The sequence below is a fragment of the Pelobates fuscus genome, chromosome 3 (assembly GCF_036172605.1).
Source record: "Pelobates fuscus isolate aPelFus1 chromosome 3, aPelFus1.pri, whole genome shotgun sequence".
Lineage (NCBI taxonomy): Eukaryota > Metazoa > Chordata > Amphibia > Anura > Pelobatidae > Pelobates > Pelobates fuscus.
Window position 1 is genome coordinate 43,950,289 of NC_086319.1, and position 18,838 is coordinate 43,969,126.

At 37.6% G+C, this 18,838-nt stretch overlaps 1 protein-coding gene across 5 annotated transcripts in view; it reads right to left on the minus strand.

The window, feature by feature from the left end:
• Positions 1-18,838, minus strand: part of NAV3 (neuron navigator 3) — a 662,176-nt gene that overhangs the window by 282,053 nt on the left and 361,285 nt on the right. For 4 of the 5 annotated variants that reach the window (XM_063446978.1, XM_063446976.1, XM_063446977.1 and 1 more), the window contains exon 1: positions 12,070-12,519. The exons of the other annotated variant lie outside the window; for it this stretch is intronic. In XM_063446978.1, coding sequence (XP_063303048.1) covers positions 12,070-12,312 — 243 coding nt within the window. In that variant the 5' untranslated portion in view covers positions 12,313-12,519. Of the gene's footprint in view, positions 1-12,069; positions 12,520-18,838 lie in introns of those variants that run through there. 5 annotated transcript variants of the gene reach the window in all.

An 18,838-nucleotide genomic window follows, 5' to 3' on the forward strand; every position in this document is an offset into this window, starting at 1 on the left:
GTGAGTCAGAAAGATTTCACCTTTTTCAGAAAAACCACATCAAATGCACCAGTGTAATTTTCCCACAACCTTCTTTATTTTATCTGTGCATTTGTCATTAAAGCCATTCAATTAATTTTCATTCAATGATTCTGTTATGTACATAAAAGCATGTATTTGTTTTTTCAGCAGGGTTGCCTTGAGTTTGCAGCCAAGAAAGTTTCATTAATAATCCCAAGATGCTATTGTGTCTGCTCCGCTTCCCTCGGCTCATTGAACTGTCCTGCGGATTTGTATAGTTAGACACCAACGATCTCTGCTGTTGGAGCTGGTCCCTACGCTAGAACTGCTTGGGAGAATCAGATAGCAAAGTACGAGGGGGTCAGACAGGATGCCTTCCATCTATAACCATTGCCTTTTAGGATTCACATAAAGATAGTTATAGATTTTATTTCTGGCGGAAGCAATAAAATGTATTTTGAGAGAGAACAGAAGTACATTCCTTAATTTGAAATGATGCCCTTGATCACAGGTACTGTAACTGACCTCATACACTGGGGAGCTCAGATTATTGAGTAGGCTGGTCTATTTTTGGCGCATACTGGACTGCAAGCCAGAACCCAGCATGGATATGACATCTGTTTGAGATAGAGTTTAACTGTTATTTCCAGGGATTTGCCGTTTCCTGTCGCTTGTCTGTTTGATATTTGCTTTGGACTGCAAACTTGCAGCTTTCACGTATAATGAAAGTTAGAATGTAAACCGAATGTCTTTCTGAATGAACAACTGTGTCTATATGACAATAGGACATTACATAAGTTTTTGTTTTTACATATATGCCTGTTATACTGGTATAAAATGCATAGACCAGCTTATCATGAGTCTGTCTGATGAACTGTTTTTTTTTATAATTGGTTGGTGGTATTTTTTGGCTTTTAATTTAGTTGTTTTTAATTAAAAAATAAAAATAATATTGTTTAGTGTTAATAATTTTTTTTTTTATAATTATTTATGATACTTTTTAATTCCTATTTTTATGTTTTAATTAGCATGGATCATAGACATAAAGAGGGCCAAGTATCACGCTGACTACCTAAAACACTAATAATGTCAGAAATAGAAAGGTTCGGAGAATAGCAGTTTTCAACTTGCAGTACAAGCATCACCCGCAAAATCAAACATGTAACTATTACCCCACTAGTAATGCGTGGGGATACCTATTAAAAGAAAAACTAGTGACAGGGCAGATTTGGTCAATTTGACCAAATTCCTACCAGAATGAGCTTTAGTAAATATGAGAGGACAAAAATCCAAGGTTTGGTAAATAATCCAGAATGTAATTCACCCAATAACATTTCAGTTGGGAGAGTATTTCAGGGGTCTATTACCCTTACTGTGTAATAAAGTATTAAATAAAAATATTGGCCCTTAGCCTTCCACGCTCCAACATCATGTTGTCTTATTTCAGTCTTTTTAAAATAAAGAATGCATATGTTTTGTATTTTATTAAATAATTTGTTTAAAATGTTTGAAGGTTTGCTATCGAACCCACATTCAAGTCATGAAATATTTTATCAACAATAAAACACTTTTCAAGATTTTATGTGTCTCTATTTTCAAGATTTACAGCCTTTTTTAGTTTTCAGTGACACATTTATTGCGAACGAGCCTGTGCTATCTTTATGAACAACAATTCGAGGCCCACGTTCGTTCTCAAAGGTTATCCAGCTTGTTTGAAATCCTCTGAGAATTCTCCAGGCACTGGTTTTATTATTAGATGCAGCCAGTTGGAATCATTTGTGGGAAAAAGAGATTACAAAATCCATGCAGGGGTATCCTCGGTGAGAGAAATGTAAAGAGGGTGTGGAGGTAAAGAAAATAATGACTTGCCAAGACAAAGTGGTCACCAATATCTTGGGTGGAGTTTTCGAACTTGATTTATTTTCCAGGCGCCTAGGAAATTTAGTAAAATCGTTATATTTAGACTGGAGTTTTCAATTTGGAATAATCACAAAAAGGGATTAATAATGTGTTTTAATTACAGTTTTTTTTTTTTTTTAAATTTACCAATTCTCGTAAAATGCAACAATGGTAACACATATTGAGACTTTCCTCTCAAACACATCAATCTCTTCCAAATTATTCTTTCTCTGTGTTATAATAATATTAATCATAGTTATTGAGAAAGCTTCCAAGGCATAGGGACAATGATATTAATCATAGTTATTGATGAGCAAGATTTATGTGATGTCTACATAGTTTAGAACCGACTTACAATGGGCTCTAAAGATGATGAGTTCTCTTAATAACCCATTGTTTTACCTGACATACTACACTATGATTTATTTTTAGTCTTGTGTTATGGTATTATGTGGTATTCTGTACATTCATGTATGACAGGAGGTAACCATAATCACTGTGTGTGCTATTACCTTTTTAATTTGTTTTACATATTGATACTTGTTAAACCTCCCTCGACTTATATATAGAACTGCCAGTTAAGCATTTGTACTTTGTATTACATTTATGTTATGTCCAATAAGAGGATTTCTTTTTCATGATGTCAGAGGTTTATGATGTCATCGCCTTTTCTCTATGTTTGCTGTGCTGCGCCTTCTCAGGTAATTAGGTAATATTTTCAAACACTTTTTGCTTTTCAAAGCTAAGCATGGAGAGCATTTCCCAACAGGGTTACTCACTAATATGTGAATTGTTAGGAATTTAAATTAACTTTAAAGTGAATTTCAAATTTGATGCCAAACAAGCCAAATTGTGAAGAAAATTTAGTTCAAAAGTTCATACCTTGACTATTTTGTCTTTAGTGTTTAATTCGATTTTGAATTGCCAACCGTTCACATCACACTGAGTTGTTCTTCAAAGTGTGGATTGTCTTGAATTAAATGTGAATTTTACATTTTCAGTTGGTCTATTGCCCAACAAAAATGTGAAAATTCACGCTAGTTTCACTTTGAATTTCTCGCATTTCACAAATTAGTGTATACCCTGTAAGTTAATAATCCTGACATTGTTAAAAATATAAAGATTCTTCTTCATTCAAAATAACTACATCTATTGAGACTAATGCTCTTCTTAAGAAAATTATTCAGGAAAAAAAAAATTGTTCAGAGAAATGGGGCTTACCTTTGGCGTTGAGCCATATTGCCTAATACAGTATGGCTCAAAGCCAAAATAAGTAGCATTTACCATAAACTGTTACTTATAAATAACCAGCAAGACACAGTTTAATACTAAATCATATTAAATCAAAGCAATGTATTTAACGTTTAATTATATATTTCCTAATCAAATGAAATGTTTCCACAAAAGGAAAAACATATTTGTTAAATTCTGAATTTCCCTGTGTGCATGAACTCCTGCAAATATTGCTTGACAAGTTGTTAAGTAAATAATCTTCCTGAAAGACCCATTAGGTTAAAAAAATGTGAAACCCGGGTGAGACTTTCATGTCACTGGGGCAGTTGCATATTAAGATGATTTATGATCTAAAAATGGAGACTGCTTATTTTTCCGGAGGGTATTCTTCAGAGGCCCCGACTGATGACTGTGACCGTTTTTATCCACGCTCGGTGTGATGTACACTACTTTCTGTAAAACACTGCATATATAGAAAGCTGAATGAAGTATTGTGAGTGAATTAATACGATAGAGTGAAAGCTCAATGACTCAAAGGTGAAAGGGTTGAAGTGTTGTACTCATCACCCTCAAGAAACCAGACTTAACAACCACAAATGGGAAGAAGGTGTGAAGGTGTAGCCAATCAGTAGTATCAGACACCATAGTTTGCATATAAAGCCAACTTTGTCCTCACCAAGTTTGCATGCAAAGCCAACTTTGAACCTACCGTTCTCCATTTTTTTGCATGCTTAAAGGGACACTATAGCCTTAAGGATACAAACAAATATTCCCAATGCTATAGTGTTTCCCTACCCCTAGGTAGGTGTTCATCACCCTGAGCAGGGGTTTACAAGGTACGTTTTTGTTACCTCAGTCAGCTGTGCTGGTTTCCATGCAAGCACTCCACCTTCCTGGCTGAGATCACAGGTCTGGTTGATCTCAGCTTATCCAATGTTTCCTTATAGGGAAGCAATGGGAGGCTAGTGAGCTTGTGCCACAAAACACTGCCTGCACCAATCAATTGCCCTCAATGGGAATAATTTGAACTATAACCGAGTTTAACTTCTTCTTTAACGTCTTCGCGATAGCTTGGCCGAATTAACTTGTTGGTCTCTTCACTAGCTATCTTCTTTATTTCACATAATGGATACATGATGTGGCATCTAAAAGCTAGAACTCAAACTAGAATAAACATTGAAACCCACTTATATCATGGCTTTTATTTGAACGTTAAATCTACATTTATCAAGCATAAGAAGCGAATATCCATTCTATAGTGGTATCTGTATCCATCAGCACAAACACTCCAGTAGTTCCTATAGTTATGCTCAAAATGCAGGAATTTGCTTCAGATTTATAATAATTTATTACTACATGTATTGTATATTGCTATTATTACTAATAAATCAGAAAATAAATACACTACACTATCATCATCAGTAACTATTTAATTGCTTATCAGATAATTATATTTAGTGTCTGCCACAAGCCTTTCTCCATAATTCAACTATTTGTGTTTTATTTTGAATTTACTTTGTATATCTGTGTGTGTGTATCTGACATGGGCCCCTTTTCGTTCTTCCTTAATAAAACCTCTACATGTTTGCGGTTCTTGCAGTTGTAGTTTAAGAGGCCTTCTGAAATGGATACAAACAGTGTGGGTTAATAAAATGTTTAATAAATTATACAGGCGGAAAAATAGAAACACATGCACTCGAACAAAACAAGCCAAACCAAAATGTTTCTCTGATCGGTGGCACATAATAGTTTAAAGTTCTGAAATGCTCTAAAAGGTCAAGAAAACCACATTTAAAGCTCTCTTTAAAGCGTGGAAGCCCATATGTTCTCTTCTTGAAGATCCCTTTTCTATCTAATTATATAGCAATTAAGAATACCATTTCGTAAAATGTTTTACTTTCTCATTATCCTTTAAAATAACACAAACTCCACAATAGCAATGTAGAGAAGTATAATATTACCAACGCACTACTACTACACAGACAATAATGTAGAGTGCAGAAAGAAAACACAAACCGGAATAAGATCATTTGGAGGAATATTTTTGTACCAAAATTTGTACTTTAAATCTTTTTCCAAAAATCGAAGTGAAATTTAAATGACATTCATGAGTTATTTTTATCTTGTCCCTGCCAGCGGTAACGTTCGGAATGTGGACCAGTTTCTTGTGCCGTGCTAAAGAGTGGATGGTATGACTTTCAGAATGTTATTCACCAGAATTTTAGAATGCTCTTTGCTCTCTATAAAATGCAGAAAAAAATTGCTTGGCCACCAGGAGTCGTGGCAAACCAGCAGGTAGCTTTGTTGGCGCTTATCACAAAAAGCAAAATTAGATATCTCCCCATAACGACATACTGACTTGGGTCAAAGATGACCAGCCTCCCAGCAATGTTGCCAGCATTTAAAAAAAAAAAAAAAAAAAAAACACCTTGCAACAGAGCAATGAGTTGAGGAATTTACAGAAGTATTTGTCACGCCGACCAGAATTAATAGCCGTGTAACACTAGTCATTAAATGTACAGCCATATCAATATAAAATGATATAATTTAGACCTACCAATTGATTATAATGAACCAAGAGACCAGGACCCCCCTTTGAAGCACATCCTTGGAGGAAGGCTACTTTTACAATACAGCACAAGTTTTAGGTAAATAATATATATTGTACCCCAATTACAATTGCAGATTAAACATTAGTGGTGTTTTAGTGCCACAAGTCCGGTAACGGACACTGTGTAGGCTTTAGCAGGTGACTACCAGCATTCTACCCTTTCTGTCACCTCCCAACCTCCTTTTACATTCCCTTGTAAAACTTTCCTGTTCTGTTAAAACTAACCTGGGGGGAAGGAAGGTATGCTGGTAATTGAATGATGCGTATGTAAATTATTCAGTTTGGCATCTTAAGATTTATAAGAATGCTCGAGGCTTGTGCAATGAACTCTCAGCAAACCAGGGAGTTGTTCAGTAAATCCTGACTCTCCTAGAGTATTTAGGGATATGAAGGTATATAAGGGAGTACTGAGTATCTTCTATATTCTATACACTCCTGCACAGCAAGCATGATGGCAATCACAGGGTATTTAATGGGTACAAAATACTATTTTTATTGTGTATGCAATAAATACAGCTATTTGCATGTATAATGTTGCCATCAACTTAAATTTAAGTATTTTTATCTTTATTTGAAGGGCTACCACAAGTACCATAATCACGTCAAAGATTTAAAGTGGTCATAATGCTTGGAATCTGTATATTGTGAGTTTCAGTTAAAGTATTCGGCCGCCGAAGGTGCAACTCCACCCCTGGCTGCATCATTTTTTTAGCTTGGAACAAGAGTTTCAGGCTGGCTAATGAGGAATCTGTGCATATATGGAGTCAGCACACAAAGCGTGATACCACACAGAACAGTAGCTGTTTTGCCCTGATAAAGACCTCTTTATACATTGTTACTACTGTGCTGATTTGGCGTTGTTGACGTTTCTTTAAGTACTGATGCATTAAAAATATCAACCAGTGTGATCACTGTGGGGGTTCTTGCAATATGACATGTAGCAATTGAAATTTTCCTCAAATTAAATGTTTCCTGTAAGCCATCTTCAATAATTCCAGGGTTTACGTTAAAATGCCCTATTACTATTTGGTTCCCCCGACCCCGACTGAAATGTTTCACGAAAGGTTTTAAAAGGGTTTTAAAACTTTCCTGACATCCAAGGCTGGATCAATCCTCCATCTGACCCAACAGTCCAATCACAGGCTTCTCATATAGAACCCTGTGATTGGACCGTTTTGCCGGCTCAGAGCACATGCATGCAATCTGGGCCGGCGATGGGTGGGAGTGGGTTTTGGACAAGGCAGGGCAATTAAAAAAAAAAAATAGAAAACTAAATGAGGGGGAGCGGGAAGGCTTATTAAATTAAGGAAGCTTCCCCTTGTAAGCTCTGGGTAGAAGTTAAGCACATGTATTGTCATTACCTTCTGCGTCCCGACAAAAGACGTGAAATATGCACAGAATTTGCATTAGACAACCTGGAACAGTGTTCCAGACCTCCTACGTCACGTGTGCCAGGGTTGCAACTTGCCCTCCAGCACACAAGTGCCAATAACTCAGTATGTGCAGTGTTTCAAAAAGAAACACTGCACATACATACGCCTACCACCATGACTACTTCAAAACACTGAAGTGGTCATGGTGGTTGGAGTATCCCTTTAAACTTTTCAATTGAGATGGAATATACTTCTAATTTAGATAAATACACCTGGAAACATACTTTATCAATAAAGGATTATTCAACTGAAGAACAGGTGTGCAGTCTATATTTATATATGTTTTACACCTTTATTCAAAGCAGTCCATCTGAGATTGGCATTAAAGATACACTCCAAGCACCATAACCAGTACCACTCGCCGGGTGCCTGTGGCCACAGCCCTGCCAAGAGAATTGGTTAGCTCCACTGAGCTAAGTAGCCACTCGTAGGGCTTAGAGCATCTGCTGAGTGCTCTTAGTCAATGAATGCAGTCCAGTATCAGGCTGGGCTTAGCTCAGGGGAGCAATATGCTACTTCTGCTGAAGAACCTTGATGCAACATAGGCACCTGGCCCCTGGATGCACCTGGGGGACATAGGTTAGTTCATATACGTTCTTAAACAGTTTGACTACTTACTCTGGGATGCACTAATGCCCTCCAATGTGCTGTAGTGGTTATGGTGCTTGGAATATTCCTTTAAATAGTTTTTTTACTACAGTAAAATCAAGGTTTTCTGATACTTTTAGAATCATAGGGTAGGTTTGATTCTAAAGACTCAAGTTAAGAAATAAAATAAATAAATAAATAACTTGTTCAATAGTAAGTATTAGCACTAAAATTAGTTTGTGGAGAATGATACTGCTTTTGTACTTAAAGACACACTGTATGCACCATAACCACTATAATATGAGGTAGTGGGTACAGTGTCAGGAGTTCTATGGTAACCCACCAGAATAAGTATTCAAATAATTTCATAATGGATTAACTTCTTACCTGGCGTCTAACAGGTGCTGTTCACTTCCTCCATGAAGAGCCGTAAACTGCTGGGCACGTCTGTTAGCCATGAACTCTGACATGCATGACCAGCTCATTGGCTGAGCGTGTCAGCTGATCACTCTCAGCCTGCAAGCTTAGCTTAATCCAGAGAATTTCTGGCTCTAATAGAGGAGGTGATTAACACTTGAGGGATCCAAGGTAAGTTGTCAAACTGCCTTGTTAGTTACCTTGTAAGTTGTCAAGCTACTAGCAAAGTTTTTTCTACTTAGAGGTGTGCTCCAGGTACCATAACAACTACACACTGTAGTGTTATTGTAATTAGAGTAGTCCTTTAAGCAGAAGTATTAACTAGCTACTTTCGGGAACATTCACAGTCTTTAACTAAATGCAGGTTACTTCGAAGGCAGGCTTTGCTATTGTAGCCCGAACACATTTTGGTTAAAATAGATATGAATGTAGCAAGTCTGCAAAAACATTCATAGAACATACTACGCAAATGCATAGAATAGTGTTATACAACTTGTGAAACAGCAATACCATATGATTTTTTTTCAGGCTATAATGCACTTTGTTCTAATATTTTAAAGGACGACTCAAACCAGTGAGTTGTTCAGTCAATTCTGGTTCTCTTAGAGCAGGCATAGGCAACCTCTGGCACTCCATATGTTGTAGACTACATTCCCCATAATGCTCTTACACCCATAATGCTGGCAAAGCATCATGGGAGGTGTAGTCCAAAACATCTGCAGTGCCGAAGGTTGCCTATGTCTGTCCTAGAGTATTTAGGGATTTAAAGGTATATAAGGGAGTACTGAGTATCTTCTATATTCTACACCAGGGGTAGGCAACCTACGGCACTAGTGCCATGCACGGCACTCGAGGTGTCTTTGCACGGCACTCAAGGCTGCTAGAGCCAAACAGGCTCTGGCCTATCAGGAGTCTCAGTAAAACTTCAAATATCTGCTAATATGAAAAGATGGTGAAGGACTGCAGCACATAGAGGAAAGCAATGCAGCACATAGAGGAAATGATCCCAGATCACTTCCTCCAAGCACTTGTGAATGGGAATCCACAACGTAGTAGAGCAGCCTGCAGCTGCTGTTGCAGCTCCTGTCTTTGACATGTACCAGGCCAGCCTGGTCCCCACTGGAACCCAGGGAAGCCAACCATACTGCTAGATATACACAGATATTGTGGATCAAACCAAGTGTTTATCGGAGTATCTGCTCCTTTCCAAATTGTTAAAATAAATGCGTACACGCTCTGAAGTAAATTACACTGAGACACAGGTATCAGGTTAATGAAAAACTTCGGAATGTTTACTCAGGGGGTGGCAAGCCCCTTATAAAGGCATAAAAACATAATGTGCAAAAATGTAGATAACAGAGAGAATGCATATTTAATTGGTTAGGTGTTAAGTGTCTTATCTAATGCACATCCTATGAGGTGTGATGTCACCATCATCCCGGGATTTTCCTCCGGATGTAGGCGCCATCTTGTTACACGAGGTAGTTAGTCGGTGGGAGGGGGTGCTCTAGCAGCCATTTCGAATAGATATTGAATACAGGTATACACAGTAAATAGACATTTTACTATCACTAATTTACATTCATAACACAGAAATGAAGAATAACCCTCCCCTTATACAAATAATACAAACAGCCCACACACAAACATACACACAATCTGCACAAACGTAACCCGCTAACAATCCACATACATGCACACAACCCCACATGCAGCCTCTCACATGCAATACCCCAAACAGCCCACACACACTACCAAACACACAATGTGACATATCCATCCGGACACAATTCCACAAGCAGCCCTCATACACAGCCCACATTCATATGTATCATACACAATACCATAAACTACCGTATATACTCGAGTATAAGCCGAGTTTTTCATCACATTTTTTGTGCTGAAAAACCCCAACTCGACTTATACTCGAGTCAATGTCTGTATTATGGCAATTTACATTGCCATAATACAGACAATGGGGCTGTCGGGGCTGGCAGGAAGCTCTTACCTCTCCTGCAGCTCCTGTCAGCTCCCTCCTCCTCCGCGCTGGTCCGTTTAGCACCTCTGTCAGCTCCCAGTGTAAGTCTTGCGAGAGCCACGGGGTCATAGTGCAGCCGCGAGACTTACACTGGGACTTGCAGAGGGAGCTGACCGGACCGGCGCGGAGGAGAAGGGAGCTGACAGGAGCTGCAGGAGAGGTAAGCGCTCTCTGCCAACCCCCCTCCACTGAACTGCCAATGCCACTGGACCACCAGGGACTGAGAGCCCCCCTCCCTGCCATGTATCAAGCAGGAAGGGGGGACGAAAAAAATAAAAATATAAATAATAATAATTATAACAAAAAAATTAATAATAATTAAAATAATAATAATAAAAATGCCCACCCCCCACCAAGGCTCTGCAACACAAACACACACACACTGCAATCATACACAGACACTGCACTAATACACACTGCACTCATACACACTGCACTCATACACACACACACTGCATTTATACACACACACACTGCATTTATACACACACACACACTGCATTTATACACACACTGCAAATAAATATTCAATTAATATAATTTTTTAGGATCTAATTTTATTTAGAAATTTACCAGTAGCTGCTGCATTTCCCACCCTAGTCTTATCCTCGAGTCAATAAGTTTTCCCAGTTTTTTGGGGTAAAATTAGGGGCCTTGGCTTATATTCGGGTCAGTTATACTCGAGTATATACGGTACTAATGTAAATATACAATATAATAGCTTATATACGCACAAATACAACGATGCAAAGCAACTGCAGTAAAAATAACAAAAGCAGAATACAGCAGCATACTCACCTCAATTTAAAAAAATAGGACTGGCACGCTACGGGACATCACATTCTTATATCGGCACAGTGCTGCTAAAAGGTTGCCTACCCCTGTTCTACACACTCCTGCACAGCAAGCATGATGGGAATCACAGGGTATTTAATGGGTACAAAATACTATTTTTATTGTGTATGCAATAAATACAGCAATTGCATGTATAATGTGTGAGCACAACATAACCTACAGGCACTGTAGTGGTTATGGTACCAGCATGCACCTAGCAGCTGACACTCTCAGCCAATGAATGCTGTCAAAATATGGACAGAATAAATATTGCAATATCTCAAGAGACCAAGCCAGAGGCTCCATGAGGACAAAGAACTGAGGGAAAGTGCCAGGTGCATGCAGGCACCATAACCACTGCAGGATGTTTTACTGGTTATAGTGCATAGAGTGCCCTTTTAAATGGAAATTATATATGACATTTTTGAATAAAATGGTATAAAGTCTTTGGCTTTGCCCTTTCCTATGAAACGCCATCCCAGTCCGTTGCAGCAGTGCCCATGTCATTGGCATAGATGCAATCCCACACATTGAACTGGTAATACCTTTACTCGCAATGCATGTGATCACACGTGCAGTGGTGCTGTTGCATTTGTGTTGACTTAATTTTTCACTGTCACTGGGTTCAGTCACTGAACCCATAATTTCAGAGAACAGTGTTGTGGATGTTCAGGCTGTGATTTCATCAAAATCTCTGGGCAGTGAAGGAAATCAGAATTTGCGACACTATTCTAAGAGATAAAAAGTGGCGTTTGCCCATTGCCCTCCGCATTCATGCATTCAAGGCACAATATCATAAATGGAAACAATCAGTTATTTATAACGTGAAAGATACCAAAGTACTAGAAGACTAAATTCGAGAATTATACTTAGGAAACAAAACTTAGCAATGCAAGGCATAATATTTATAAGATGCATATGAGTCAATCAATCTGCTGCTTTGATAAATGAGCATGTTTTTTTCCTCTGCAGGTGATGCAGAGGGAGCTAACTGCAGAATCAACAGGTTTACCAACCTTTCTATCTTCCTTCTCCTTGACATTTGCTTGGAAACTGTTCTTCCCTTCGAAATCACAAGATGATTTTAATGCGAGTTGACACGAATTCATTGACTTATCAGCCTTTGTAAGCTCCAAAGTCCTTGATGGATACTGATGTGACACAGTCCTGCCAATATGTGGTATAGGTAGAGCTGTATGAATTGGCTTGCATCCTACAGCTGGCTGGCTTAATTTGGAAGCAACTCCAAATGCAGACATAGTTTCGTCTTTATATGTATTTGTGTTACGAAATGAAAAAAAAAAAAACTACTTAATAAAAAACAAAACAAATAAAAAAAAAAACTTTCTAACACAACTCAAGTCCAGTAGATTGTAGTTTATAGTATATACACAGAGTAAAAGCTTCAGCCATGTGGTTTTATGAAGAGGAAAATGCCACACACTTCTTTCATAATGTAGCTGGGATTTTCTGCATCTCAAACTGTTCTCAGATAGACACACACACAGACCCCGCTCAGCCAGTCAGTTGCAGAGCAAGATTAAACACTCCTTTGGGGCGTGAGCCTTGTTTGAAGGTAACTATCATAGATCTGTGTGTCTAGAATTAGTCTTTGCTCCCCACCTCCTCACAAGCATTTCAAGAATGGACTTTCTTGGAATGAAAGCAAGGAAAAAAAAGAGACCGAGAGAGAGAGAGAGAGAGATAAATAAAGGCATAGAATATTTTCTCTCTGCAACTGTCAATATAAAACTCAAAGACCAAGAAAATGCTGGATCGAAAGTTCTTCCTGGCTGCACAAACAACCAGCCCACATTTTTATTAGAAAATATGCTCTTTATTTTTTGTAAAAAAATAAAAAAATAAAAAAATAAAAGAGAGGCAGGACGTTAGCACTAGCCAAAACAAGCAGCTGTTAAACATGCTTTTATTCCGGAAATACACTCAGCAAAACTGTTTGCTCGAGTCATTGTTTTAACCGACTTAAGTAGTTTATTCTCTGCACCTATTAACCATAGAATTCCCAGGACAACCACCATACGAAGGTCCAGCAGGAATCTTCCTACACTGGGAAGCAGAATGTGACCGCAAACATGAAACAAAAAAGCAATCAGTGGTAATAGAGACAATATCATTTTCAGCTTTTTTATTGTACAGTTGATTCTTCTTTTTTCTTAGAATTTGTAATGGTAACAACCCTGAGTGCCCAGATGACATCATAAAGGGTAGATTCCATATTTTCCAAAATAAGTCACCGATGACCACAAATGTTCGGCTCGCCAGCCTGTGAATCATAGGTCAAAAACAGCACATTAACGTTAAGTTTAACAAAGCCCGTCCCCCAAAAAAAACGATCTAGTCTAGAGGTATCCAAAAAGTAGATCTCCAGGTGTTGTGGAACTACAACTCCCATGATGCTTTGCATGCCTTTAGCATGACAAAGCATCATGGAAGCTTTAGTTTTAAAATATTTGGGGATCTAACTTTTGGGCAGCCCTGATCTAGCATGTAAGTGCCCTTATGGGAGAGAGATTTCCATGCCATTAAAGGGACACTATAGTCACCAGAACAACTTTAGCTTAATGGAGCAGTTTTGGTGTATAGAACATGCCCCTGCAGCCTCACTGCTCAGTCCTCTGCCATTTAGGAGTTAAATCCCTTTGTCTATGAACCCTAGTCACACCTCCCTGCATGTGACTTGCACAGCCTTCCATAAACACTTCCTGTAAAGAGAGACCTATTAAGGCTTTCCTTATTGCAAGTTCTGTTTAATTAAGATTTTCTTATGCCCTGCTATGTTAATAGCTTGCTAGACCCTGCAAGAGCCTCCTGTATGTGATTAAAGTTCAATTTACAGAGAAAGAGATACAATTGTTTAAGGTAAATTACATCTGATTGAAAGTAAAACCAGTTTTTTTTTCATGCAGGCTCTGTCAATCATAGCCAGGGGAGGTATGGCTAGGGCTGCATAAACAGAAACAAAGTGATTTAACTCCTAAATGACAGTGAATTGAGCAGTGAAATTGCAGGGGAATGATCTATACACTAAAACTGCTTTATTTAGCTAAAGTAATTTAGGTGACTATAGTGTTCCTTTAATGAGAAACTATTATTTCCAGTGAGGTGACAATGTATTCTTCTTTCACCCCAGTATTACTGAAAAAAAAAACATAGGTCCAAGGTAGAGTTTACCTCTGCTGCACTTCTGCATTGAGGTGTTATCACATCCCATGATGCCTTGGTGCATGCACCTGTGCATGCCACTCACACATCAAAAAGGGAAACATGGAAATTTCTGTGGCAGTGCTGTCTATAAGGTAAAATAAAAACAAAGTTACAGTATAACAAATAGCTAACGTTTAGTAAATAGAAGAAAATGTGTGTGTGAGAAGGATATTGGCTAGGATGTTTAATAATTGAACAGATAGGTGAGTTACAGAATTCTCGCAGGGTTTCCAGCACACTGGTCAAACAGGGCAACCCATACTCAGATGTCTGTTAACGTGCTTATGTGTGCAGCCGACAGAAGCCCTATATAGGGACTTGTCCACTAACTTTGGGTCGGTTGTCATGTATAGTTACAGAGTAGTGTTTGAATAAGATAATCAGCAGAAATAATTTTAACAAAAATACATGATGATACATGATGATCCCTATATATTTTGTAGGAGTCTTGGGGTCATTTACTAGGCTTCCATACGTCACTAGAAAATGCAAGTGACATGAATGCAGGTCTGACATTGAGCAGACCATAACTGGGATTAAGGTGAGCTGTGTTCATAGCGTAATAGGATAATTACAAACCAACAAGTGTCACCAAACCCTGTGAGATTCCAGAAGCTGACAGAGAATCATTGTAAAGATGATTACCAAACGGACAGAAGATAATCGGCAAAAACAAAGGTGTGTAATCTGACAGCCATCTCCTGAAGGAATGCTTGACACTAGTCACATATGTCAAGCGGAATTAGGTAGTGCAGCATAAACCTGGCAGTGATTCATTTACAGTCCCATTAAAACCCATCAATCAGACATCCTACCTGTGCATGGAGAGGCTTGTGTTTGTCCTCTGCTGTCCAGTTTCTGCTGATATCAGAGAAAAGAACATGATGAGCACAGCTCATTATGACACACACTCGGATTGTGCAAAAACAACTCAGGCCATTCTGCGCTCTCTACCCTGAGTGAGGGCTGGACAGCATGGCGTGCACGTATGCCAACCTGACTTGCCTCCTTTTTGGTTGACCTGTCAAATTTTTGTGGCACAATCTTAATGGTACACCTTGTTCTGCCCACTGTTCCTCTCCACCCCATACTGGATTCATACCTTCCAATGTTCGGAAGTAATAGACTAGGAAAGTCAGTCAACAAATGAGACATCTGGTGGATATTAATTTCTACAAAATTGTATGAAAAAAAAAACAAAACACAAAAACATTTGCTTAGCTCAATGGAGAACCAGATCAGCAACAATACTTCTTTGTTGAATACATCAAGTAATTTTTTGTTATTTCTTTTTTTTTTTTATGTAACAATTGTCAGAGCATTATGGTAGTAAGAAAATTCACTGTTTACAGGTTGGATCTGTTAACCCCTTAACGCCGTTACGACGTACCATGCTGTCACGCATTAAATAGGCTTTAAAGCCGTTGCGACGGCATGGTACGCCGTAACGGCTTAAGCCCCCAGGAGGAGAGGTGTACTCACCTCCGCCGCGATCCTCTTCTGGGGGGCTGCCTGAGAGCCCAGGCAGCTCCCCTCCGGCAAATGAGGCCCCCGGGGGCCATGTTATCGCTCTCAAAGAGCGATCACATGGCCCCCTATAGCTGGCTATGGATCTGCCAGCAGGGGGACTGTTTGAAATATCAGACAGTCCCCCTGCTGGTGGGAGGTGTAAAAAAAATAAAATAAACATGTTTAACCCCTTAAGGACACATGACATGTGTGACATGTCATGATTCCCGTTTATTACAGAAGTTTGGTCCTTAAGGGGTTAAAAATAAATTAAATATATTTTTATATATATATAATATGTATATATATTATATATATAATATATATACATATTATATATATGTAACGTCATACAAAGTGTATTTTAATATTAATATAAGTACATATATAAATACGTATAATTAAAATAATAAATTAATAAAATAATAAAATAAATAAATATAATATTGAAACAAAATGTAATATAAATTATATATGCATATGTAATTTCATTCTAACTGTATTTTGTTATTAATATATATATATCGGTAACAAAATACAGATAATAAATATAGATAAATATAGATAAATACTAAATAATAAATATAGATAAATACGTATAATTACATAAAAGATTACACTAGTATACACGTAGAATTTAAATACCTATAAATGCATATGTATTAAAATTCTACATGTATATTTAAATAATCTTTTAACGTAATTATGTGATTTGATTAATTAAAATTTGATTGACATGCCTGACAACACAGGGAGAAAGTGCAGAGAATTTAATTCGCAAGCACTATATTTGACCCTGTAACTCTCCAAGACACCATAAAACCTGTACATAGGGGGTACTGTTTTACTCGGGAGACTTCGCTGAACTCAAATATTAGTTTGTTTCAAACTGGTAAATTGTATTACAACGATGATATTTTAAGTAAAAGTTAAGTTTTTCACATTTTTTACAAGCGAACGGCACTTTTATGGTCTATATTATTGTTGTAATATGTTTTACTATTTTAAAACACTAATATTTGTGTTTAGTGAAGTCTCCCGAGAATAACAGTACACCCCATGTACAGGTTTTATGGTGTTTTGGAAAGTTAGAGAGTCACATATAAGGCTTGCATTTCATTTTTTTCACATTGAAATTTGCCAGATTGGTTATGTTGCCTTTGAGAGCGTATGGTAGCCCAGGAATGAGAATTACTCCCATGATGGCATACCATTTTCAAAAGTTGACAACCCAAGGTATTGCAAGTGGGGTGTGTCCAGTCTTTCTTAGTAGCCACTTAGTCACAAACACTGGCCAAATATTCGTTTTTTGCTTTTTTTCGCACAAAAACAAATGTGAACGCTAACTTTGGCCAGTGTTTGTGACTAAGTGGCTACTAAAAAAGACTAAACATACCCCACTTTCAATACCTCGGGTTGTCTTCTTTTTCAAATGCTATGCCATTATGGGGGTAATTCTCATTCCTGGGCTACCACACCGTCTCAAAGGTAACATTACTAATCTGGAAAATTTCAATTTGAAAATGAAATGTTCTATATTTGACCCTGTAACTTTCCAAAACAACATTAAACCTGTTAATGGGGGGTACTGTTGTACTCGTGAGACATCGCTGATTACAAATATGTGCATTTTTTTGCAGTAAAAGCTAACAGTGTTATGACATTCACAGTTAAAATGTCAGACGGAAATGCAAATTTAAAAAAAAATCTTATTTTCTCACTTTTTTTACATTTTATTCATAATAAATTATGTTCCATATATGAATAGTTAATGATAGATTAAAGCCCTGTTTCTCCTGAACAAAATTATATATAATAAGTGTGGGTGCATATAATATGAAAGAGGGGAACTACGGGTGAACAGACATATAGCACAAATTCCAGTTTTTGTTTACGTTTTGTTTTGATCAGAACGTGCACTATTGACTCCGTCCTGAAGGGGTTAATCCCAAATGGACCACGTGTTCTAGTGATTTTCTGTCCATTTTGCTGTCTCATGTTTGCTATTCACTTAAGTGAAAAAGAACTCCTAAAATTCCTAGCACCTTCACCTCCTACAAACACACATTGCTGCTTCCTCACAGAGGGATAAAGCCCCTACAGCTAAGACAGATAAGAGTTTCCTGTGACAAATGTACTAGGATAAGATTTGATGATAACAACTAGATCCTGTACAGGAATGTAATCAGGGGAGCCGAGAGTCCTGTTACTCATCAAACCATCAGTCACTTCCAGTAATGTAAGCTGACAGTCTACAAATATCACTGGTAGGGGCTTAACAGTCATTATAAAAATAAACAAGCAAACACCTTTAAAAAAATCTAGAGTTTCTGCTATGTAAATGGTAAGTAACTCCCATCGGCCAGTTTAATGGACAACACTGGCACATTACACTGTATTTTATTGTAGTAATATAACAATACATTTTATCTTTTTATTTATGTGTCAACTTTTAAAGTACAGTTTTCTAAAGCATTTCCACGGAAATGAGAAGTGAGCATTGATTGTGTTACACTATCATGTTTATTTAATAAAAAAATAAAAAAAATACAACTATTGAAAAAATGATAAAACACAACACATTCGTCAGTATTGACAAAAATAATTTCAGCAATTTAATAATTCAGAAATACAGAAATATAATTTTTAAAAAAATTGCATTTATAAACTATGGATATAAGTGTAGTACATACTGTGTTATAATAGTTTTTAAAAAGCTAAACATATAAGATACATAAAAACCTAAAGAAGATTGTAATTTCAACGACAGGTATTATTACGACTACTATTATTATATAGCAATTACAATAAGTTCTACAGCAATAATAGTAAACCTTTGGCACAGGTGTTACTTCTGGCAATAAGAAGCCTATGAAGGGGCACGTGGGCCTGCCAACTGGATAGCTATTGTTAACCCTTGAGGCCTAATTAAACATTGTGTTCCAGAGTGCAAATTACAATATGGCATCATGATCCAACAATCTGTCATTAGTCTCGATGCAAAGCCATTGCTGTCCAATCGCCTGAAAGGCCCCTTCCAATGGCAATGAG